Source organism: Aythya ferina (genome assembly GCF_964211825.1).
Source record: "Aythya ferina genome assembly, chromosome: 7".
NCBI lineage: Eukaryota > Metazoa > Chordata > Aves > Anseriformes > Anatidae > Aythya > Aythya ferina.
Window position 1 is genome coordinate 27110436 of NC_140302.1, and position 26233 is coordinate 27136668.

The 26233-nt window shown below is 43.2% G+C and overlaps 1 protein-coding gene across 8 annotated transcripts in view; it reads left to right on the plus strand.

Moving 5' to 3' along the window:
* ADD3 (adducin 3) overlaps positions 1–26233 on the plus strand; it is a 95726-nt gene that overhangs the window by 57548 nt on the left and 11945 nt on the right. For 3 of the 8 annotated variants that reach the window (XM_084525708.1, XM_084525705.1, XM_084525706.1), the window contains exons 3-4: positions 14515–14738; positions 25838–25976. In XM_084525708.1, the coding sequence (XP_084381834.1) occupies positions 14544–14738; positions 25838–25976 (334 nt within the window). In that variant the 5' untranslated portion in view covers positions 14515–14543. Of the gene's footprint in view, positions 1–10094; positions 10243–14514; positions 14739–18767; positions 20497–20848; positions 20870–21498; positions 22180–25837; positions 25977–26233 lie in introns of those variants that run through there. The other 5 variants (XM_084525707.1, XM_084525712.1, XM_084525710.1 and 2 more) reach the window with 5 other exon arrangements.

Below are 26233 nucleotides of genomic sequence, written 5' to 3' on the forward strand. Positions count from 1 at the left end.
CGGCATCTAACGCAGCAAGAACATTCATATGTTTGCAGAGGGTTTCCATGGAAACCGTGTAAACTGTGATGCTAGCACACAGAGGCAAAGGTTATACTATTGTAGAGGCCCTTTTGTATTCTCCTTAATGTTGCAGAGCAGCTATATTTCTTAACTGATACTCTGAGCACGCATTTTGTTCAGATTTTTTTGTTGTTGACTGAGCGTTTGTCATAGCTGTATTGAGGAGGTCAGATGAGCTGCAAGAATAACAATGAATATGTTATTTTTTTTTAAACATAGAATCGCTTGAATATATGAATTGATTTGATTTGTCTTTTTGTTAGTGATAACGATGCAATTGGAAATGAAAGAACAGGGCATGGAAGAAAAAATCCAGCTATTCTACTAATACAGTTCCTAGTTCTGTTAAGTGCTTTTTTCCTTCAGGTGGAACCAGCACCCTGAGGTTATTGTTCACTGGCACTTAGGGAATTCTGAATGCTTCTCTCTGAAGTGTGATCCTCTGCTATTTATAGATACCAGTTGTAACACAGTTCAGTATGCTTTGATGGCTCATGCTGTCTTTATACTACATATTTAAATTTTCAAACATATCTATTGTGTTGTTTGCTCGCATTTCAGGAAATACTACCACCACGGACATAAATGCTATTTGTTGTTAAAAGAAATGTGATTATCCTTGTACACATTGGACTGTCCCTGTCTGCAAAATTGTGCTTTCTATTCTCCTTTATAGGTTAAGCTTAATTTTAATGGGAGTTATTGGTTGGGTTTGTTGTTTTTTCTTTTTGACTGAACTAAGTTTTGCACTTGTGTTTGGGCTCACACTGCGGGTCAGCGAGAGCTCCAACATACTTGGTGCTCTAAGAAATTGGGGTCTTCTGTGATCACACTGTGTACATATTCATTCCTGCCATGTAGCTTCTGAACCTGTTGGTTACTTTAAGCCAAACTTGGTACAAGTTGGTAGAAAATAATTTCCTAATACATTACAAAAATTGATACCTGTTTAGAAGAGAAGGTTGTAGGATTTTGATGCTTAGATTGCAATGAAGTGCAAATTGCTCATTCCTTCTGATCACAGGTCAGTGACAAAAAAAAAAACAAAAAACAGTCCAGTAAAAGTGGACACAATCAAACTCATGATCAAATTTTCTAAACAAAGAGACAATTTCAATTTAAAGTTTTTTATATTTTATTGCAAAATGCACAAAACCTCTTGGGAGTACACGTAATGCAGTCAAGTAACCTAAAGGCAATGATTGCATTTCCAAACAACATAGTTTTGAGAATGGTCACTATTGTGCTGTCACAATAAATGAGGCAGCACTTGGTAATTACTTTTCCTTGTGTATGTCCTGTACACGGATGAAAATAATACTGTGACAGCTGCCTTAGAGCAGTTACTGTTGTGGGCAGTAGTTTCTGACACAGAGTGAGAGGGTGCAATGTGCTGTTAGCTCAGGAGAGCTGTTGACCTACCTTTTGGGCTGTTGGGCACACTGGGCTCCTTGCTGCCCCATCACAGGGTGGATTTGTTCATTTATTTACTTTTTGTTCTCTATCGCGTGCTTTGTCATTTTAGGTATCATTTATAATTATTAAAAGCTTTGTATCCAATGTCTCATTAAAGTGACAGTTGAGAATAACTTCAAAAAATAAAAATAAATTCAACTACTTGGAATAGTTCCACCCATTTTAGTTTTTGAGAAACCACAGGTCTTGTTGCTCAAAATCACTGGATTACAAATACCACTTTCAATGTGACATGAAAACGAACACAGGATACACGTAATGAAAACCTGTCTTCAAGTTTCATATTGTGTAATTGCTCTGAATGAGGGGCAGGGGTTGTGCACCAGGTAGGAGTGTTTTTCATTATGAATCCCGGCTTTCTGAGCTCCAAGCCAGAAGTCACAGGAAACAGTCCGTTCATTCAGCACAAAACTTTGCATACTTTCCTTCACCTCTTTGTAACTGCTCTGCAATGCTAACTCTGAACCATTTTGATCATTTATCACAGAGAGAACATAATGCTGATGAGGCAGGCAGAATTCAAAATCCCATAGCGATGTGCTACAGAACTAAAAAACCTACAGTAACTCACAAATTGTATCTTAAATACTTTCTCTAATGCACACTGAAAGTGCCACCCAGTAATTAAGATGAAAAACAGAAATCCTGCTACATCAATGCCTGAAATAATGCAACAATTTAGCAAGCTAGAAGAATGCATCTTTATTAAGGGGGGGAAAAAGTCTAAATATTTCCCAATTCCAAAAGAAGCATTCTCTGTTATCCCTCCAGAAGCCTTTGAGACCAGACTAGGGGGACCATATTCCTCCTCAGCCTCCTCTTTTTGCTTTTTGGAGCAGGCGATGTGTTCCAGCACAGATGCGGTGCTTGCTGCAGAGCCAGAGCCCGCTGGTGTGGTGCCGTCCCACACAGCATTCCTGCATGTCTGTGGATGCTGTCGTGAATGCAGCCTTTGGCAGGCATCTAATCACCTATTATTCAGCACTTTATTAATCAGCTTTCATGGTATTTTTTTGGCATGGTCAAACGTTACTACAGAGGTCTCTAATTCCTTGATGAAAATTAAAGCAGTGTTAGGTTTTTACAGATGTGGAACACAACCCAAAACATAAGTGACCAAGATAACTGAAAGCCATAGAAAAGACGTGATTTACTTTCAGTCTTCCAGCAGATGTAATCTGTGTAGCCTCTGACATTTCTGTGTCATCAATAATTTTTTTATGGCATAAGCTGAAATACCATGTTTACCTGGGATGATTTCCATGAGTTAAGTAGTAAAAAAAAAAAAAAAAAAAATTACTGTGTTGTTTTTACAGTAATTTTGATTACATTGTAAATCAGTTGCTTTTGATTCATGACGATATAACTGAGAGAAGTATTTGCCCCGACATCTCTCCACACTCAAAGATTCTGAACTCCCAGCCAGGGGGTTACATGCCTGTTCCTGCCTTTCAGTGCAAATATAAGCAACTTTAATTGCAAACAGGCAAATATCATTTTTAGCAGATATATAACTGAGCTTAGAAAAATTAAAATAAAACAGCTTTTATGGTACTTTATGAATTTTGTCATAATCTTCGACACATTATCTTGAAATCATTGTATCTGACAGATCAATCTAATGTATTTGTTGCTTAAGAATATTCTTAAAATTATAAGCTAAGAAAAATAGAAGTAAAAAATGAAAGAGTTTCTTGGGGAAGAAATAGCAGGAGCATCTGCCGTGCTGGGTATATGATCAGTTAGAGGCTGCACATGCTGATCCAAAATCATGACCAGAGTCTTAGCAACTGGACACGGGTTGCTGCTGCTGCAGCTCGTTCTAGGGGCCTGCCTTGTTTTTTCTCGTACAGAAATTGTAGAAAAGCTTTTCTTCACTTGCATGACAGCGTTTTGGTGGAAGGTACGTGTCCTGTGAAGCCGTTTGCTGGTGCCGCCTGGGCTGTTAGGAAATTCTGTCACCAGTGCCTTGGACTGCCTGACCACTAGACATGAAAATCGGCCAATTTTATTCACATTTCATGCAGCTGCTTAGGTGAAAGAGAATATGGTGTAAATCTCCAGCAGGTTTTGATGTCAGGCTGCATTCTAGAAACAACCCCTGCAGATGTTTGCATGTCCCTAGGATTGTGGACAGTATGCAGGGTGCATCCGGGGATACTGGAGTAGTTTGTGGAGCACCTTCTATTTTATCCAGACTTTCAGCGCTTGCAGGTGGTAATGGAGAAGAAGACAGGATGAATGTAGATAATTGCTTGAACTGGAACGTTATAGTAGCCTAATTATGAAGTATTTATACATTCTGCCTTTGACATCTTAACTTTCTTTGCGCTTAGCACTGACTCACCATACCCCTCGGTGTGTGTCCTACCAGGGCGTTTGTCAATAGATCCTCAGCACTTGTTCAGGGGTGTGCTGGCTGCTGCGCTGGGCACATCTGCTTCTCTGCTCAGTGCTGTGGCTGCGTCCAAAATGACCATTTGACTTCAGACTGGCTGCCTTGAAATCCAGTTGAGTAATTTTCCATTCCTGAAGGTATATAAGACCTTTGCCTCTCTAAATTCAATTTGCTTTTCTAGTGCTGTTAGCAGAAGGTGCCAGAGACAAGAAACAGGTCAAATGCAGGCCAAGTCAATTGAGATTAATGTGCATATTTATGTAGGTAAGGCTTTGACTGCAGTGGAAACTTCTTGGATTTACTAGTCAAGTATTTTTTAATTATTTTGAAGCAAGCTGAAGACAGTATTAGAAATGTGAGTAAACACAGAAAAAAAGCATTAGTGCACCACCATTAATCTAGGGATTTCCCAGGGAAGGATAATTAAAGCAAGATGCTTTGAACTCTGGTAATTAAGTATAGCTGTCTTTTGAACTTTCATAAAGGAGGTCCTGGCTGCCCTCTGAACCTCCATGTGGCCCTTCTCTGCTCCGTACTTTCCCCTGCCCTCCTCTCCCCAATTATTCTTAGCCCTGATGTGTTCATGTATCTAGTTCAGACCCTTTCTTCGTGGGCAGATGTGCTGGGGTGGCATTTGGAGAGCTGGGGAGCTGAAACGTGTGAGTTGGGAAGGATCACCTCGAGCCAGCCTAGAAAATACGAAAAATTGCAGCATAAGGTGTGAGTTTTGAGTTAAGTCCTCTGCAGATGAGAATTTTGCATGTATTTGGCAACCTTAATTAAATGCTGCTTTCTTCTTGTTATGTTTTAACACACATTAGCATTTAATTTATGGTTGCAAATGGACCAAGAAGGGGAAAATTTGTCCACATGAAATACACATGAAATAAGTATATGCAGTTGTGTTATCTAAAACATACTTATTTTTTGGCTGTTACTATCGTGAAACAGCTTTTCTAAGTGACGTTGTTTTCTGTTTAACATGAAATATCTGTATGGGTCAGTAAAGTGTCAAAATTCCTTTTTTTGAGGAGTTAGTCAACTTTTACATGGCTAAGCTGGGATCAGTGAATTAATATGGATTATGTTGCTGCTGCGTATTTAAAATTTATAGTAGAGTGATTCCGAGATCCTGAGGTGAACTTGGGGGAATCACGCAGGGCGTGGTGCATCACATAAATAAAGATACAATTTGTCCTGAGGACTTTATGATCGAAGGCCTGGCACAATTTCATCTTTTCTTCACCTCTCCGATTACAAATGTCCCCGCTGGGATCAGCTGTTGGCTGGGTTTCCCCTTCCTCCCCGAGGAGTTTGGAGGGCGTTGAGCTGCAGCACGGTGTGCTCGGTCCGCGGCCCTCGGGTCCTCGCCGAGCTGCTGCGGGGAAAGGTCAGGACTTGGTGTGAAGAGGAGGAATCCAGAGGTTTGGGCTATAAAAAGGTCTGGCTGCGTGATGCCATACCCAGGATGGGCTGTTGGGGTAAACACGTGTGAAATCCAGCAGTTGCCGAGTGTCCATCATCTGGGTTGCCCACCGTCACAGTCTCCGACCTCCGTCTGGGCCCGGGAGGCAGCTGCTTTGGCCGTGACACTTCTCAGGATAATCGAACTGTCATAAATCAAGGCTTCTGATGTGCCCTGGGATCGATAAGATTCCTCTCTGCTATCTGATGTTACATGTTGTACCAGCAGAGAACAGGGAGGCCTCTCATGGATTGCCAGAGTAGCCCTTGTGGCTCCAAAAGCTGCTTTCCAGATTGGGATTAAAAAAAAAAAAAAAATCTGCATCAAACTTTGTTCTTCCGTCCGTAACACTGCGTAGGTCTGCGTGAAGAGTGAAATTGTTTCCTTCCCGCATCAGTGCCGCTCAGAGGAAGCCCCAGAAAAAAGTCACCGGAGGAAGTTGCAAGAGAGGGAGGGGAAGGGTGTTGCAAAACGTGAAAGGTTTCGGCTGCAGTCAGCTTTTCCAATTAAATGTTTGTTTTTGTTTTTCTCACAAATAAGTTTTTAGTTTGAATTGTAGAGGAAGCTAGGTTCTGGTTCTCCCTTTTCCAAAGGATTTAGGGAGGTTTTTCAGCCATTACTTGTGTATGTGCGGGTTATGTGTACGCGTACTTTCACAGCTTAGTACGGATAAGCACTACCAGAACATAATCTTTTAATTTAGCTCTCTGTTGCCTACTGACCCGTGAAATATTTTAGGTAACTTAACCACAAGTGATTATGTAGATAAGCAGAGATAAGTCTTTAAGAAAAAAAAAAAGCTTTTTATTGTGTTTTAATGTTTTGGAAAATACTGCCCATTTTTTTCATTACCCAAGTCCCACCTTTCTTTAAAGCAGCACCAATTTTAAAATGCAATCTTTTTTTTCCACCTGTGATGTATTCTGTTTCCCTTTGCTGACAGTTGTTTTCGAAACCTCGTTCAGTTTGTAGCATGAATATAAGCTAGGTCATGAGAACCAAAAATTGAAACTGCTTTGGTGCTGCAGTGCTTGTGTTGCCAAGATTTCATCAGAATCCTTAAAACCAAAAAAGCAAAGCAATCACTCTTACTGAAAATAGGTATTTCTGTCTTCTGTCTGCGTTTATGTTTTAAAATTAAATGGAAATGCACACTTGGGGTTAAAGCTCCGTGACATTACTCTGAGGGGTTTTTGTCCCCTGAGGTAGGGAAGGTCAAACGCCAGTAATGTGATCTCTGCTCTGTAGGTTGACTTGTATCCATGCTGGTGCTCTGAAGTGCTAGCTAGCCTTGGGAGTGGATAAAGGAAAGAAGGCTTTAACACCCAACTAATAAGTACTGAGATTCTTTGTAATATGTAAATATTTGCTAATCTTATTTATGACTTACTGTGGTAGGGGCGTTGTTAATATGAGTGATTAAATGGGGATGAGCAGTTCATTCTTCGGGATGCGTAAGCTCCGAGGTGGCATTGGGAGAGGGCTCGTGCTTTTGTCTCCATCTGGAAACCACTGCTGCTGCTGGCATCGCTGCTCTGTCTGCTGCTCTGCGGGGGGCCCTCTGCCTGCAGATCCTCTGTAGCAGCCCTCAACGCCACGAGGAAATGCATTATTAGAAAGCGTGCAAATCAATGGGCTGGAAGTCTGCCCTGCTGCTGTGGTCCTCGCCCAGTCCTCTTGGGCAGTGGGGCTGGGAGGATGCTTTCTGTGAGTGGTGGTTGGATCAAAGTGGGGACAACAGAAAAATATAGAAGAGGGAGGAGAAATTAACTTCAGTTCCATCATTGTTCAGTGCTGCTGTGCTTTGTGAGAGCAGCTTTTTGCATGTGCTGTAGGGAGAGGTCTTTCCCCTGGCAGCTCTTGTAGGTCTCCTTCCCTGTGCTGCAGTGAGGACATCTCTCCAGGTGAGCTATCTTGCCATGCCATAAAAACAGGTGGTTTGAGCTCGGTATTCAGGTATTTTTTGGGCGAACCCTTACATCAGTGTAGGGAATTTTGATACTAACACAGAAAAACAACATAAACCAAGACAGACTTGAGCACTCATCGCAGAGTTCAGTTTTACTGGGCTTTTTGTGAACTTTACAGTGTAGAAGGTGGAAGAGAAACAGAGGAGAAGTGGGTGTGAGGTAGGACTGACATGCTTTTCAAGTCTAGTAAGTACAGAAGCTAATTACAGCTTAACAAATGGTTTAATTTATTAGCCAGTCTGGTGCTTTTACTCAGTTTAAGGAGGTGATTTTTTAAATTGCCTCAGAAATAGCCTGCATGCACAGACTCCACACCATTTTGTAGGATCAGTCACCCTGTGTACCCAGGCAGAGGCGGCAGCTCTCAGGCGCTCCAAGTGCACTTCAATGTCATTTCTAAATATATGCATGTATCTGCATATGCAAATGAGACTTACATCCAAGCAAAACGTAACTCACCTCTAAATTAAAACTCCGTCTGGTGAATTGCAGTGTACTGCGTACTTATTAAAAATAAGCAACTACAAAAGAAATAGGAATAGCAAAAGAAAATTTGCTTTTAAAGGAACAAGTATGGGGACAGGGAAACAATGAACCGACTTGGCATCTATGGTGACTGACCTTCTCTTAAAGTGAGGTTTTAGGGACACAACTTGTGTGCATGTGTGTGTAAAGAGCAGTGTAATCTCAGTGCTCCTGCTGCCTGCACAGCCATAGCACCATGCTGGTGCAAGCAAACAAGCGGATGGAGCGAGGCAGGGAAGCCCCACAGTGTGGGAGCACACTTCTCTGGGGCTGTTGGTGCTCTTTGTAGTCCTGCCACTCAGAACAGGAGCTCACCCACAGTCTCTCCATCGTTAAAAGCTGTCGCACAGCAGTGAAAGGATACCCGAATGTGTATGACTAAAGTAGTATGTGCAAGGTTAAGTACAAAAGTTCAGTTCTGAGACTTAACACATGCAAGTAGCATTTATGGCCATGTGGTAGAGCATATTGTATGCATCAAACCCTCATTCTAGGCTTTTTTTTTTTCTTTTTCTTTCCTCACTCCAGCTTGTGCTGCAATATACTGGCAGGCCAACACAGCGAGCACGGCGGTGCAGCCTGCGGCAGGCCAGTGCTGCTGCTGAGGCATGGGTGGGCACACAGTAGGCGACCTTCCCCATCCCACCAAGGGTCACGTCCTTGGGTGAAGGTGCCATCCTCGTGTTTTGGGTGGATATCAGCAGCCCACGATGCCATCTCACTTTTCAGCAGTTGAGGAGAAGCTGGCTGTGGTTCAGCTCCAGCTTGCACCAAGCATATTCATGTTGCATATTCATGTTGACTTTAGCGTTGCACCATATGAGCGTGCAAAAATGATGCTTTAGCTTTAGTACAGAAACAAAAAATGGGGTCAGATACACTCAGGTTCGTACATCTCAGGAAAAATATCCTGCCGCCATGGAGTCTGCCTAATGTGGTGTCTGAAAGGAGATGATGACTATTTCATTAGCTTACTCTGTTCAAAAGCAGAAAGACTTAAATTAAGTGCATGGCAGTGGATTAGCATAGTTGGTTTGTAACCAGTTTGGGCTGCAGTATGATGGATCATTGTGCCTGCCCTGTGCTAGCAAGAGCAGTGTGAGGCAGCCCCGTATTGTCACCAGCTCCACACAAGAACAACGTGGGTAGCTGTGCAGTGAGCTGGCCGGGGGGCTGATACAGCCAAAAGTAACAGCCATTTAAAAACAAAAGCTCAAACTGAAAAAATAAACCAAAACACAAAATCAGCAGACGAGTAGTATCTCCTACCCATCCCACTTCACAAGCTGGCACGAAGGTGAAGAGGTGACAGAGGCAGAAGGACTGGATGGCTGGGAGGGTTGGCGGGAGGTGTGACTGCTTTTTTTTTTTTTTTCCTAATGCAAATACTGCCTTGTGTCAGTGTGAGGGTGTGACTGGGCAGTTTGACTTCTTTGAGTGCCTGTGTACAAAATCTTTATATTAGTAAAATCAATTAGTTTTGAAGAAATGCTAACTACTTAGTCTAGTACAAGTATTTTCAGTTCCACAAGTTACGTTTAGAAGATGCTAGTGTATGAATGTACATCGTATTCCTCTTACCAATGTGTAAAGTGAGACTGATAAATGAAATCCAAGCTGCTTGTAACGTAAGAGGTAATGTAATCTGTCAACTTATTGTCAGATATTCATGGCATTTGATGTCCTGATCAAAAGAATATAAAAAAAGAGAGAAAATAAATGAGTTTTGAGGTGTTATCCAAGTATTTTCTTGTCCTAGAACAGAAGTGATTGTTCAATAATATATCACTACTAAAATTTATAGAAGAGAGGATTGCAAGCTGAATTCCTAATGCTAAAAGATAGCGACAGTGACCTTAGTGTCGGTCCATATTCCCCTACCTATTTTCCTGTCCTTCTTAACTGTTCTTTCGTATTCCTTAAGCGTGTTTCCTTCTGCCATCTCGCCTGTGTAGCCGACAGCGTTGGCGAGAGCCAAGTCTTTGATTCAGACTGGAACCTGCCTGTTTCACAGGGAGGCTGGAACCGAGATCAAGAGACATCCAGCTTGCTTCCAACAAGTCTCCTGGCAGACAAGATACCGGAGGGGGGGAAGAAAGAGCAGACTGTTCCTTAAAAGCAAGCAGGCGAGAAATAGCAAGAGCAGAATAACACAATGTGCTCCTTAAAAGTGCTCGGATGCGGTCTCGTCTAGCTTGAGAGCTCAGACCCGAAATCAGCCATAGTGGCTAATTATGTGGTGCACACACTGCTGGTTTACGGTGCTGGAAACTCTAACAGGTGGATTGCACTGCCTAGAGAAAGTGGGGATGGCTGAAACCCGCCATAAAAAGTCAGAATAAAAGGTAGGTTAACGAGTTGTTGCTAGGCGATCTAATCATTTGGTCCCTTTTCCATTGCTGAATTTCTCTTATGGTGGTATTTATTCTTATGTGTGCTCTGTACGTTGTGAAGGATACATTAAGTCAGTGCTTTCTGGGGTGTTCTTTGGCATGAATTTTTCCTTGTCTTTGGTTCCTTTCTTGCTCTTGGTTTTTTGTTGTGTTTTTTTTTCCCCTTCAGTACTCTGTGTTTCTCTGACCTCATTATTATTTTTGAGCTGCTTCTGTGATTTGACATTGAAAACAGTTATTCCAGCAAAAGCAGCACAGCGTGTTACTCAGGCATTACAAAGTGTCAGATGGGCACGATCAGGGCTTCATCTCGCAGCCTACAAGGCGCGGATCCAAGTTATTACAATTAAATGGAAACTTTTGTTAAATAAAACTTACTTCTCATAGAGCTGCTCATCCTCCTGACAAAGGTGCCGTGCTCTACTTTGTGTCACCCAGTTACAGGTACAAAACACAGAACAGAAAGAGGCCAAAGCAGTGAGCCGTGTGAGGGCATCAGAGGGAGGCAGCATGCAGCTGATTTTCTGCTGTGGTGGTGTCAGAGGTCAGTTCAGCAGTAAACGGGGGAAGCTGGGTGACGTTAGCAAGTGCCCTGCAGCAAAGGCTTCAATTTTCTTTGTTTTGCAGGTCCCTAAAACTATTTTCAGCGGAGATGGAGACTCCTGTATAAAAAAAAGTTGAGCATGCTGAGTTGCTTTTCAGGGTTTCTTTTGCCCCACATTGGAGGAGCTGAACCACAGGTGCCAAAACTGCTCCTCTGCGTGCTTTGAGTCTATTTGGCACAAGGGCTTAGCACGTTAGGCCAAAACGTGGGCTGAGATGTGCATCTCAGCTGAGCACGAGTGATCGTGTCAGCAGGAAAGAATCTTTGTGTATATGTGTCCCTTCTAACCAGTCTAGATTTAGCCTCAGGTTGCTGCAGGGGCATGAGGTTTCTCATTCCCACCTGCATCTCAGGCTCTGTGACCACAGATTTCCCCAGTACAAACAATACAGCATGCATGGGAAAAATCACTGCTCAGGAAGGTGGTAGCTCGCTCTTGCTGTAATTCAGAAGCATCACTGGAAGGAGTGGAAGCCCAAAGCAGCCTTGCAGCAAAACTGCTTTTCTCCTAGGTAAAAGAATGGCCACAGAAAATAAAAGTGGTGAATGGAGAGTGATAATTCTCTATCACAACTCATAGACTTCAAGTTCTGGATTTTCTGGGGTTATCTTGCTTCTGTGTCGTTGCCAGTCCTGTGTTGAGAAGGAGGTAGAGGTTCTTAGATCCCCAGAAACAGAACATGTTTTAACAAATGACCCCTTTTTAGAAAAAAATCAGTGCAAGATACAAATAATAAAAGAATGGCTGATTTGTTTGAAAGTTTTCCAGCCGAACAGTAGGGGTTATGCAAGAGTCAGCCTGGGCCCAACAGAGCAGGCATTGAACCAGGTCTTGTAGGAACAACTGGACCCAATACCCATATTATGTCCAGTAATAGAGGTTTTTGTAGCACAAGGACTTTAATGTTGTAATCTTAATGGCTAGAGGTAACAAACCAATCTGGCAGGAAAGAGGAAAAAACGAAGTCCAGAGCAATTAGAAAATCTCTTTTGTGGCTTTTGAGCCTTGCCAGCCACATTTGTGTCTTTTTCCAGATGAATGGGGTTTTCTGTCACTGTAAGGCGGCATTGTAAAGTAACAGGCTTGAACTAATTGTGTCCTGTAAACCTATTTAAAATAATCATAATAATAATAATCAAAGATTTTTGAAGCCCAGACATGCATGCAGTTGGTCCAACCAGAGCCACATGGGCTGGCACTTGAGCAGCAGCTTGCGAGTGGGGCTTAGCCGGGTGCAGGAGCATTTTAGCAAAAATAAATGGGTAACACAGCTCTTCTGAGGGAAAAGTAATGAAAAGAAGTTGTGGGTGATTGCCACTTGGAGCGAGGTTCTCACCTTCTGCATCTCTACACCAGTTTCGGCTACCAGCAGGTGCTTGAGGGTGTCTGTTCTGACCCTGATGGAGAACAGCTCTGGTCCTGAGCTCCTTGTGGCACTTGGAGACTGAGCTGGTAGGCTTGCATGTTCTCATCATGGTCTGCTTTTTCTCTCTCAAACCCCACCATTTTTCATGGGTGGAGGGAAAGGAACAACATAATCCATTGTTAGATTTACAAGGGTCTCTCCTGACCTTGTTCTAACCTGAACAGAGGGAGGTTGAGCTGTGATGCTATCCCAAGTGCTGTCCCCAGAGGTCTGTCCTTCTGCTTCAGTGCTCTCAGCTGGAAAAGACAATGGCTCATTCTTTAGCAAAACCTTCTCTCCTTTTGTACCCCTGCTCGTAGCACATTGCCCTAAGCAAAGACTTAAACGAAAAGGCATTAACTAATTACAGTCTGTAGTGGGAAATTCATGCACTGAATTTTTTCCCCCTCCCCAAATCCCCACTTCCCTTGAAGCAAGCAGTGTCTCCTCGCCTTCTCCCCAGCATCCCCCAGCCGGCCATGCATGGCAGACTTCAGCCAGCAAGCACTGAGTGAGCTCAGCCATGGCAGAGCAGCCAGTGCAACACTGCCTCCATAAAGAAACCATCCAAGTTCGTGGAGTTTGTGTCCAGGACGTGGATTATACGTCCCAGGACACGCTGTGTTCATCCAGCAGGCCTGGCACCCTCCTGAAAGCTGGGTGTGAAGCTGGATAGCGTTGTAATTTAGTGATAGCCTGTAATATATAAGAAAATGGGGGATGTGGTTTTGCTGTGCCTTATCTGCGAGTGCTTTCCCTGCTCTGTAGGTGCTGTCTGGCCGGGGTTTCACATTTTAGGGCACTGCCCCAAGCCTTTCATGCTCGCACTGCCCTGTGCAGCGTGCCAGCAGAGCCGGCTGGGTGCCACAGTGGGAAACTGGCTGAAGAGAAACCCACGTCCTCCTGCCAGCCTGTTTCTGGGGCTCCTCACAGGCAGGAGGAGGGCTGGGGCTTTAGGGGGACTCTCCCCAAGCATCTCATCTGGAAAAGGTGGAAGGTTTTAGCTGCACAGCTCAGATCCGCACATCGGTTTGATGCCCATAGAGCTACAAAAAGTAGTCACAGTGACCCAAAAGAGGGATGTTTTCAGCCTCTGAAAGTATCATGTTGAAGCACATTGCTTACTGCTGCTTCCCAAGTGACGTCCCTTCACATTTGGCTGTTCTGTGCATTTTTTATATACTAAAGATGTTTGCATGCAAATATTCTTATGTTAAGTACGTGACTGAATGTAGGTATTTGCATGCTAAAATGTATTTTCATAGTATCTCTTCCTACAAATCTTGCTTCTCTTTGTTCTTCAAACCTGAGAAAACCTTCCTCTTGGTGCCTGTTTGAGGAATGGTGTCCTCAGCGTGTTTCTGAGCCCGACTCTGTGTATGAAAATGCAGGCGTCGGATTTTCTGCTTTTGATCCGCTTCTGTTTGTGTTTACAAATGCTTATCAGTTTTTTTTAATGATGTTTTAAGTGCAAGACATGAAAGTTGTTTTTTCATTCCTAATGTAATGAGCTTTGGTGAGAATCCTTGCTTACAATTGCATGCAGAGGAGACGAGCTAAAGCCCTGATGTCTGCAGCAGCTGAAGCCGCAGTCCAGTGCCACCCTTTTCTGCTGGTTTGCTCTCTTTGAGCATGAACTCCAAGCACAGGCACTGGCAGAGATCTGCTGGCAGGCTGCGAATGGGCCAACAGCATTTCTCTAAAGTGAAGCTATGGGATGCTTTGGAAATGCTGTAATTAAGGGATGCCTTCGTTGGAGCTGGGAGGTGAGCTCTGAGCCGATGTTAAGCAGAGGCCCCGTCTTCTGGATGTGTTCTGTTGAAGTTCAATGTGTCAGGAAGGAGAAATACAATAAAAAAACATGTTGGGGGGTGATGAATGTGATGTAAAATGAGACAGGAAATGTTGTCATAAAATATATAGTGTGTATTTTGGATTTCATTATTTGTAATATTGTTCTGCTGTGGTTTTTATTTGAACTTGAATAGAGATGGTTACAAAGTACCAGAGGTCTCATTAATGGTTTTTAAACAATTTTCTACAGTTTTTCCTTAACTTCCTAATTATGGTAATTATTCACTTGTTCCACTCTCATTTCAGACATCATTCTGCAGAGTTGAAGGGTACAGTTATTTGCGTGCAAACTTGGAAGTTGCATTCAAAGTTTTCCATTTAATTGCTAATCACTCTTCCCTCTTTCTCACTTTTTTCCAGGTAAAGGCCATCATCCGCAGAGCTGAAGCATGAGTACGGATGCCAGTCAGGTGGTGATCACTACTCCTCCCCCTGCCACGATGCCTCACAAGGAGAGGTACTTTGACCGCATCAATGAAAACGACCCGGAGTATATCCGGGAGAGAAACATGTCTCCAGACCTGAGGCAGGACTTCAACATGATGGAGCAGAGGAAGAGGGTCACTCAGATACTGCAGAGCCCTGTGAGTAGGATTTGGGAGGGGGCTGAGAACTAAAAAAGGTTCTTTTCTCAGATTTCTCATTAATTTGCTGAGACTTAAAAAATAAAATAAAATAAAATCACGTCACAGTTAGCTAGAATAACTCTGGACTGTCTTATAAGAAGAGCCATGAAGTAGATTATCCAACGTTTTGTTTGCATTGCTTTTTGTCTGTGAACAAACAGTCTTTATTGTGAGTTGGTTTTTGTTTTTTTTTTTTTCCTCCTGATGCTTTTATGGTTTTATGCTTCATTACAGCATTACAAAAAGATCTGGTTGGCTGCAGGGTACTTAATTAAAAACTTAGGCTCGGGGAAGAGAGTAAAGGAGTCACCAGTGAAATAGGAACAAATTACTGCATTGCTAGGAGTTCTGCTTCCTGGTTTGGAGTGTGAACCTATCATTTGCATCAGGAATGCTTTAATTAACGTTTTTAATGCAGGCTACAGTTGTTTAAATGCTAGACTGTGCATTCTTCTCGTGTACTTGGGGACGATTGTACCCATACGTGGCTGTATTAGCACATCTCTAGTGGTTGTCTAAGTTCAGTACTTGTGTAGACTGCACGTAACACTTAAATCTATTGAACCACCCTCAGATTAGTTTTAATTCATATTGTAATTTATGCATGGTGTGGATTTAAGCTGATGAATGCATTAGAAAGTAATACTGGTGTTTTGAAGCCACGGGGAGTAAGGGCTGTACGAGGGTGGGGGCGTAAGGTGAGTGATGCAGACAGCAGGGCGCAGTGGGGTTAAGCTGCTTCATGGATCCTTCCCTGCTCAGTTCCCCTGTAAGTTGGGGTGTTTCTTGTGTCATTTTCCTGAAGCTTTTCCATATGTAATGAGATTGCAAACAGCTGTTAGTAATCACCCTATTATAGTCATCCATGAATAACAGGATTGTTTGCTAAAGTGTTGTCGTGGAGTGCCTCTTGGATCTGTGCGTTGCTCTGGGTATAATGTGAACCTGTTGACTAAGGAATTTATTGCTTTTGAGTCCATTTGTGCAAGTTTAGTTCTGCAGCCAGCCTCTTTATTATAAAGAAAATACTCCAAGGAGGTATTGCATAATGCTTTAATCACGATAAAATTATGTTAAACACTCAATTGTAAAATGTGACCGGCCTGCTCCTTCCTGTTAAAATACTCCCATTAAAAGTAGCCAGGACTCACAGCAAAGACTAGATAGATCCTCGGCCTGTTTAGAAAGGGCAGGGTAAAAATAAGTTACAGAGGTCTTGTTTGGGCTTGTGTTTGTGGCATTCCTGGGTTCTTCCAACAGAAGCTTTGAGTCTGCTGGGCGTAACTATTTGCTTAGCATTCGGGGGGACCATTTGCTGCATCTGCCAAGTGTAATAAATGTCTCTTTGCTGCATTCTCTGTTTTTTTTTAAAGAGGTGAAGTGTCATCATGCAGGTTTTAGGAAGGGATGAGGAGGTGCTACCTCTGAGTCTAGGTAACTGTTTTAGCAGACACCTGGAGGACGAAGAGCCACCAGGCAGTTGTTGGTGTCCTGCTGCAGGAGAAGCTGAGCACAGCGCTTTTGGGAAGTGACTGCTTGGAGCTGCCAATAAGTTGCAAGTTTTTGTTTTGCAAGGGAACAGTTGTCCAAATAAGCCAGGGGCCTGCTGGCTGGGCAGCTGTTGGCATCTGGCAGGGAGAAGACGGGGACATGGAGCCGAGTGTGTGAGCAGGCACGGAGAGAAGGTGCCTGAGCTACCAGCTTCCTTCTCACCATGTCTCCTGCTGTTGTCTCTTCTCGAAATAGAAAGCTTGAAGGAATGCTGCTAGGGTTTCTCTTGTGAGGAAATAAAAGCATTTGTAATACAACATCTGTGACTGAACATCCATCAAGTGAATTTCATAACTGATTTGGAGATAGAAACTGCATTATTTCTTCCAGAGTCTGGCTGCAATGTGACACAATGTTCTTGAGAGTCAGGACTGAAAATTATCATCTTGTTTCCTCATAAATACAGTATTTTTCACAAAACTACCAGAAAGCATGTGTCTTCTTACTTGTCTGCCTAACGCAGGTCCAGGATTGCATTGAACATGCTTTTGTTGTACAGCTACGGAATTACAGAGCATTAGAAAATTGCATAAAGCTTCATTGCTCCTCTGGTTTACTCCAGTTGACGAGTAGGAATTGGTTTGAAGGTGTTTTGGAAGAGGAGGAAGAGAGGTTATCAGACACAGTTTCATGAAGAGTCTGCTCACTGGTAAATCTTCACCCGGTCTTACATGGTGATGTATGCACTCAGATCGGAGAAATAGTCATTGACTCATCTCCTGGCACGTATCAATAACTGGAGTGTACATAGCAAGGATAATGCCTTTCTTTTCTAAAAATATATGGGCATGTATGGACTCGAGGTGAGTTTGAGTGAAGACATACTTTCTCCAAACAAAGAATTACGGTATAAACCTAAAGGGTTAAGCACTGCCACACAGGAGGAAGCTTTGGTACTCATATATTGAATTAACAAGCCTTTTTCTTTGTTCCCAGTAGGAAAATCTACATCCCTCAGCAAGAAAATAAATTAGAGAATATATTTCAGGAACCACTGTATATTTTGAGCAGTGTGTGTTATTGTAATGGCTACAGCCCTGACCAGACACCCTCAGACATCAAACTGCTGCATCTCTCTGATGTGCCATTTGATGCACATATTGATGTGCAGTCTGACTGCTCCTCTCTGATGTGCAATTTCCCTTTCCTAAATTAAATAATTTAAAGGCTACCGAAAAGCTATTCTCATTACCTCTGATGTTTGTTAATGTCTCGGAGCCTGTTTGTAATAACTCTTAAACAAATCATAGGAGTTTTGCAACGCTGCCCACGAAGAATCTCCTGACATTATCAGTGATTTCTCAGGCATTTGCCTGATGCTGCGTGTAACCCATGTGCGTCTGAAGGCCTGCACAATCTGATGGCACCCACATGTGTTGTTCTGTGTCTGTCTGGTGGAAAGAAAGTACGTTCAGCCAGGTTAGCCATGTCCAGCCTGATAGCATCTGGAAGTACCACTGGCCATGGTTTTAAGAGAGGAGCATTTAGGTTTGGTTCAGTAATGTCTGCAAGTTCAGAAGGTCTGGGTACTGGGCTTACTTTTAAAGGAAAGGAAAAATTTTTGCAGTAGACTAATTTCATTGCTTTACGTTGTGTCTGAGATACTTTACCTATAATAAATAGGAAAAGCTTTTTTTTTTTTTTTTTTTTTTTTCAATTTTCACGGTTAACTCCAAAACTAAGCCCCGTTTTGTTATTTTACATGCTAAACAATCATATTCTGCTTATACAGAATAACTACCTCTTTCAATGAGTAAACATCCATCTGCTATATCATCAAAACCCTAATTTAAGCTGTGGTATGCAAGTGCTCCTGGCCTTCCTTTCTTTCTGGCATTTTGCTGGTGCCCTTGCCATGGCAACTGAAAGCTTAAAAAACACTTTTTATTATTATTATTAAAAAAAGAAAAGGCATGAAAAGCTATGATTGCCCAGCTATCCTGTATGGAGACGGAGTGGTCACTTCATTATTGTGTTGTGGGGGCCTGTGGGGCGCAGCAGCTGCCTGCCTGCTGAGTAGGGTCAGGGTGGAAATGGGAGAGGGTGCGTAAATTTACGTGGCATATACACAAAATAGAATTGAATGTATTTCATAATTTCACTATGCAAGGAAAAAGTAGTTAAATTTATGTACGAGGCAACGAGCTGAATGGTTGAAACACACAAATGCCTGGCTATTGGCATTTAAATGCCAGGTTTATGTTTTGAGCTTACCCAGGAACGTTTCTTGTGGCTCATCGAGGTGCACTGAGCGTGCCCTGGCCGTCTTTGCCCATGAAACATGTTTGGTTTGAGGCTGAGAAGCAGCTTGCTCGCAGGATCTCATCACGCTTCGCTTTATTTCTGTGCTGGCTGGGAGCGCTTATCAGGCCCCTGTGGCCCCGCAGGGCGATGCTGCTTCAGTGCCGCTGTTGCATAACAGCAGTAATTTGGTTGTGCCCGTCTGTAACACAGAATCGGTTTCCTTACGGTTAGGTTAAATGTCGTTCTGTCCCTTGTCTGTCCTTCCTGCCCCTACATGTGCCTGCCCCGGCCGGTCCTGCCCGACCCAGTCCCGCGTGGTGGCTGCCGTAGCATGCAGGACATGGGCAGACTTTTCTTCTTGTAAACAAGCAAATAAACCCACACTCCATTTTTTTCTGGTTATGTTGTGTTTTTGTGTGTTTTTTTTTTTTCCAAACCATCAGTTCAGAGATGAAGGATAGTTTTGTGTATTTACTTTTCCCTCCAGGTTTTCCATTTGTCTGGCTTGCTTTGCTCTGTATCGGATGAACATCCAGTGTTTTCACAACACCGCTCCCTTTTGAGGCAGTTTATTTTTTTTAAATACCAAAGTCCATTCAGTTGCTCGTGCGTTTCAGCTTACAGGGCTCGTTCCCCATAAGTTCAGAAGCCCTGTGGGTCCTTCAGGAGGGCTGCCCACCTCACCTATGCCTTGGGGCCCCTGGCTGCACCAGCTTCTCGTTCTGCAGCTCCCTCATCTGGCTTTGGGCGTCTCTGACATCTTCGTGGCTTTCTGCTGGGGAGGTGTGGACGTTTCCCCTACTCTCCTCTCATTGAAACTTTTTTTTTTTTTTTTTTAATCGGTGCTATTTTCTGTTATGTTAGAAATGAAAGTTACCTTTGATTCCTCTCTTCCTCCCATGTTGCTGCTTTCCATTTAGTTTGAACTCAGGTCTTTCGTTAGATAGAAGTGCCAATGTTTTCCGGATTGAATCAATAAACATGTATTTTTATTTCTAATCTTCCTGTTGTTGAGCTGCTTGGGTTTGGGTTTTTGTTGTCTTGGTAGGGGGAGGAGGGGGTGCAGATCCTGCTGTAAGGCATCACGTCAGTCTGGTGAGCGAGCAGGAAGAGGGGTTGCCAGTGCAGCACAGGTAATGAGTGACAATTAAAAGGACTTGTGCAGCTCTTAGCTGTGCTCACTTTTAAGTCTTTTTTTTTCTTTTTGGACATTTTCTTCCTGGAGACAAGTTGTTAAATAATCCTGTGCTTTAGCACGAGTTCGTAACAGCACCTGGGAACTCCTAGAGAGCAGTGGCTGCTGGCTGCAGGATGCACCCTGTGCTGTGCCCTGGTCCCGGGTTACCTTTGTACCCCTCCTGCAGGTGTTTCTTCTGGAGCATGGCCCCGGCTGGCATGGAGCAGGAAAAACCAGCCCACACCAAGCCAGCTGCAGGTCTCTTCTTGTCCTTGGGGTCGCTCAGGCCAGTCCAGATACCCACACACTTCCTTGCAAGTGAAGAGATCATCGCAGCTGTATCCAATTCCTCACACTTATTAATAAGCCTGTTTCTTTCTGCATTAACACCAAAGCCTCTCTTACTACTTTTTTTTTTTCCCTCCTAGAGTTCACAAACACTTGTTGCTCTTATCTCCTCCTTGCAAGCCTTTACTCAGTGGCGGTTTTTTGCGGCTGGCTCCACCCTTCCCCACTCGGGCACGGGTTGTTTGTATCTGCGCGGCGGGCTGGAGGCAGCCTGGTGCAGAGCTGCTTTCGCCAGCTGCTCTCGGTGAAGCTCTTCCTCCCCGGGTGCTGCGATCGAGCACCAGAGGCAGGTAGGGTGTCCGTGCTCTCCGGAACAAAAAATACCAGTTAAGTTTTAAAAACTTTTTGTTAATCGTAGTGATTTGGCTTGGAGACTGTGGGTGCGTTTATAGATAGGTAAGTCGAATTATACCCTGTTAAAATATATATAAATGCTTTGGTCAGAAATGGGCAAAAGAGGCTAAAGGGATGTCTTGAATCTTTCTGCAGCTTTTAGGCTAATAGTGCTGTTACTCAGTGTAGGAATCTCACAAATCTTTTCTAGATCTTTTCATGTAGGCTGAGGTACCGAACAGTTGGGACCTTGCTCTTATTAGCCCTGATAGGAACATGTGCTTTTTCCTCTTTGTAGTTTGCTGTGGTGTGGGGTGTCTGCAGGTAACCTGCACGTGAGCCATTTCTCTGTCCACAGGGGAATTCTTTTTCTCTTCATTTTGTTTCTACTTCTGTTGAGTGGATAAGTCTCATCATATACATCCTTAAATCAATGGTAAACAAACAAGAAATGACATAGAAAGATACTACTTATAGTATAAGCCTAAATACTTATGAGCCTGCATGCTTCATGACATCCTCAGAGAGCTGTCTGCCAAGATGAAGAGATTAACAGAATTTTTCTAGTAAAAAAATATCTAGCAGAGAACAGCAGGGCTATAGGTTATTCTAGCAAGCTAGTTTTTCTAGTTGTCTGCTTCTGTTGACTGAAAAATACCAGCTGTCAACCAGTTGCTTTGATTCTTAAAAGCCCCAGTTTACACTGTCAGCTCATACGTGAGCTAAATGGAGGTGAATGAGTCAGAACCAAAGCCTGCAACTTCGCTGCTGAGTTTCAGAGAGCCCTTGCAGGTGTAGGCTAAAAGACTTTTGCATCTAAGCTGCTTGAGTTTGTGATGTGCATTTAAAAGATGGGACCGTGCTCTGAGCTGGGGTGTCCTCTGGTCATCCAGGTACCGTGGCTTCAAGAACAACCTCAGCTGGTACTCGTGGAAGTTGGGCTTGCAGCTGGTGGCTTGCCCTGGTCAGATGGGGAGGTTGTCCAGTGCCAGGTGATTAACAGCTCTAATCACCCTGCTGCTGGCCCTGCACCTTGTCTGAAGAGTGGTTTTGCCTCCTTTCCAGCGGCTGTCCTGGACCCAGCTTTGATACCGGGGGCTGTTTGCTGTGCAAACTGTCATTGGGATGCTCAGAGTACTGCTCCAGCACAGAAAAGATCTGAATCCCAGAGCTGAACCTTTCTCCTTACTGAGTGCTGCTGAGCATACAGCTGAACAACATAAATTTGTCATTCATCTGGCACTACATTTTTTCCTGGGTCAGCATTTTCTTGTCAAGTACTACATCTGAAATTACTAGCGACCTTTCCACTTGAAAAATTGCTGCTTTGTGCTGGAGCAGAGCTTTTGTCTCCCTTTGGAAGACACCCCCTGTAGCATGTCCCTTGTGGGCAGCGCAGTGCCAGCGTTACAGCGCTGTGAACTACAGCAAACCAAACCACTGGGGCTGCAGATGGATTTTCAGAAGCAGATTATTGCTGCTGAATGGGTTGGATCCCAAAATCAGAGCCCTGATTTACAGCAAATGAACGCACCAGTAAATGTCATTCATTTAATGGGGAATAGCTGAGGTAAATTGTTCTCCAGAAGATGGTGATGCCCCTCCTGTAAGCCTGTCAGGAGCAGAGGAAGGCTGTGTCAGCACGGTGGGTGATCACCTACGGGCATGCAGCGGAGCACGTGGAAGTGGGAAGAAGCCTAAACACAGCAGAGGGGAGTACTACGGGTCTGTAGGCGTGACTGGAAGGTAGGGAAACATGCCTAAATATGCGTGGAGGAATGTGTGTGAGTCACGAGCGTGACACTGAAGGCTGCTGTCTACTAGATAATGTCACTGTGCACTGGCACGTAGATAAATGGCATACCAAATTTTATTTGTATTTCAACATACCCACACCTGCTTTGTTCATCCCAAACCACCGTGTTTGCTACTTGCCTGGGTTTTACCTGTTGTCTGGTATTTCTGAAATTACCTTTAAGGAAAGTTTGTGTTATGAGCAACTTTATTAAACTATAAATCCTTATTTGTAGTAGTGTTAGCGTGTAAAATATACTCCTGTTTGTACCGGAGTACAAAACTGAGAGCAAAAGAATGAAAATAGCATGATCAGAAAGCAAAAGAATAAAAATACAATATAAAATAAAATTGTTCCATCAAAAGCTGTCCAAAATACATTATCTTTTTTTTTTTTTCTGCAATAGCAGTAATATTTCTCATACAAGTTGGGGGGAAAAAAAGTCTGGGTATGACTAATAGGAATTTACTGTGAATGTTTTTGCAGATCCTTTCTATAGCCCTTGTTGAATTGAGAGTGATTTAATATAACACAGATAACTGTTTTTCCCCATCTCCTCCCAAGCAAATACTGACATAAATTTCATGAATTCTGTCTTCTACATGGCCCCCATGAGACTACAAATGTGCAATTTCCTTATATACAGATTATAAACAAGAGTAGAAGAGTATTTCAGCCTTCCTGAGTGTGAAGTGGCTGAGCTTTTGTGCAGGGGCCTCTTTCAGGAACATTTGAGGAGTAATTGCATGTCTTGGAATGGCAGAGCCTGAAAATGAGGGTTAGTATTACTTGTGGGTGAAATATATGGGCCAGTCGTTGTCTCTGCTATCTTAATAGATCACAGTAACAGAAGGAGAAAATGCCATAAAGCTGTAGCCACATTATGAACCATTAGGAGAAAACAGCTGGTTCTGGGAAGTCTGTTATGGCAGGGCAGCAGTAGTGTTGTGAAGCTTAGGCAGAACATGAGGTGAACTGCCACAAAATCTCTTGCTGGTTTATTTTGTGAGGTATTTTTGTTGTTGTTGTTTTAAAGCTTTCTGTAACATCAGGAATATGATGTGCAAGGGGATAGGAAGCACCTCTGCTATTTTACGCTTCTTGTGCTTTCAAGAAGGTTGGTAAAGCACAAAGATTGGTCCTCAGCTCCTTTCTCTATGCAGTTGTGAGCTATTTGATCACCAAAATCCTTTCTTCTAGCTATGTGATACATCCCTATTTCTTATACAGAGTTGCATAGATCATTCGTGTCTGAATTTCATCTGGTTGCAGTGACAGAAGTGCTCAGGGCCTGGTACCAACCTGCCTCAGCATCTCCTCCAGATTGTCACAAGCGATGCTGACTCTCCTGCTTCCTGGCCTTGCAGTTTTGGAGTTTGTATTTCCAACTTGTTCCCCTGAGATACAGCAGTGTGCATTAAACACTCAGAGCTGCACTTGGATTTTCAGAAGAAATTGGGCTTGGAGTATGTAAAAAGCTACTTGCTGCTGAGTGCTCTGCAGATCAGTCCCTGGGCATCTCAAAATGAATGTCCCAAATTAGTGGAACCGTCTGACCTCTGCCTCTTTGCTGTTCTGTGAAAATGGTGATAGCGCCCTGCTTCACCTTAAAGGCATGTTTGGGGGATTAGGAAGTCAGTGCTTCAGAAGCATTTGGATTTACAGTACTTATCTGCCCCAGAGAAAATCTTGTCAGATAAGTAATAATTGTTATCGCAACAGGGTCTGAACAGCATGCTGAAAAGGCACAGGGCCACATGCTGAGCTGTGATGAGGGAAAAAAAATACTGAATTTCTTTTCTAGTGAGGACCTGCCACTATGTGCTATGTGAGGCAAAGGGACAAAACAGCTGTGGTAGAATGACAGGCTGTGTGCAAGGCAGGTAGAGAAACATCACTGAGAGCCTGGCCTCTGGCACTGTGGGCTTTGCAGCCATGTTAAGGCCAGGGATTGTGCTCGCTGTTTTGTTAGTAAGTGTGGCACCCACCTTGTTGCTTGAACATGGAGTCTCTGATACTGATGGCCATCCATGGAGCTGAGTTGGGTGGAAGGGAGTTACCTGTGGATAGACAGAGGGCAAGAGCGAGGAACACCAAGTGGCTTTCCCAGTGCTGAGGGAGAAAAATCTGACTTTGCCCGTGTATCTTCAGGCTAGCAGGGAGCTGGTGAGCTGTTCTGTGGGCATGCCGCGTGCATCTGGTCTGCTCTGAGAGACCTGTGCAGCAGATCACTGAGTAGTCAGTCCACGCGGATACTTAAAGGCTTTTTTTGTGGAGATCTGGTAAGTCTCAGGTACACGTGATCCTGACAAAATTACTTGGAGAAAAAGAGCACAGGTGGCTGTGCTTGAAAATTAAATGTAGTTGTGGATGCCCTGCTGCTCAACTGAGAGGCCATATCAGGTAGAGTCCTGCAGATGTTTTGGGGATCTGGCAGCAGCACCCTGTTCATCAGCAGTTCTGAGTATACAAGAGTGTGTTATGAAACTGGATCTTTCCCAGTAAAGTTGGGTGTTTTGGAGGAATGAATTAAAATTCAGTGAAGGAATTGTGTTTGCCTTACAGAACTGTTTTCCTTTTTAATTGAGACTAAATACTCTACCAAGGCAGGCAAACTGAAAGGAGCAATTACATAAAGGGAATAGCCTGGAGTTATAATAGGAGTCAGCTGCATTGTACAGACACCAAATGTCTCTCTGGAATGAACCAGCAAGAGCATTAGCCATACACCTAGCTGGTGGTGTGCGCAGCCCTGTGTGCTGCGTGTTCAGACAAAAGCTCGAGGATGCTGCCAGAAAATAATGAGAGGGTTAGAAAATATAACCCGTAAGGAAAGTTTGAAAGAGCTGAATTCATTTCATCTAGAAATGTCAAGGCTGAAGTAGTCCTAAAACAGGCGTTTGTTAGGAGTAGTGGTTTGTCTGCCTTCTGGAAAGAACAGGCTTTGTCCACAGTGTTAAGTATATTAAATCTGGTACTGTGAAAACTGCTTCATAATGTATTCTGCATGAGTTTATCTTGTTGGGGTTGTGGATATTTTGTACTGGGAAAAGAGGGGAAGGGCTTTTCCCTTGAGGAGAAGGAAAGAAATAGGAAGTGACCTCCTGACATTCCTTCTAGTTTTTGCGTGTCTGCGGTACTATTTCAGCGTGGATGAACTCCAGTTTTCCATTTGTTTATAACTTTATCAAATTTGGATGGATTTTCAGAAGGATTACTGAATTTAAAAGAAAAAATATCCAGCACTAAAAGCAACATATCCTGGTCAGATTTCAACAATCTCTTCCAAAACATGGAGTGCCTTTAATTGTTGATACAAACACTGTTGTTAGCGTTTACAAAAATATATTTTACCTTGTGTTCTTCTAGGAAATAGTTAACCCTCTGTGACCAAACGCCTTCCCCCTCAGCTCCCCAAATTGCCAGTACTTAGGATACAAAGCTTAGATCAGATGGTGGAAGTCTGGTGAGGTTATAAGCAGCTAAAAACAAAGTCTAAGGGGAAGTGTCATGTAACATTAATAACAGGCAAATCTACCAGCCCCACCTATAATAATCTTTCTTCTATCAAATCCAGGTTTCCTTGATGATTGTCAAATGTTTCCACAGGCTTTTAGAGAAGATCTGGAATGCCTTATTCAAGAACAGATGAAGAAGGGCAATAACCCAACCGGACTGCTTGCGTTACAGCAGATTGCTGATTACATTACAGCAAGCTCTTTTGCAGGCTTTTCCTCATCTTCACTCAGTAAGTGAGCTATGCATATAATGGACCCTTTTTCTCTTCACTTTTATTATCACCAGTGGCTAGCACTGCTGGGATCTCTTCTTTATCTGAAAAAAAGTTCTGTCAGAGCCTGCTGAAGCTGTGAATTAGTACAGATGGTGGTCTTAACTTTCCTTTTGGGCCTTCTTTCTCTCAAATGCTTTAATTTGTATGATATCCAAAATGTTTTGAATCTTCACACTTGGTTATTTTAGAATTTGCTAAGAGGAGTTACATTG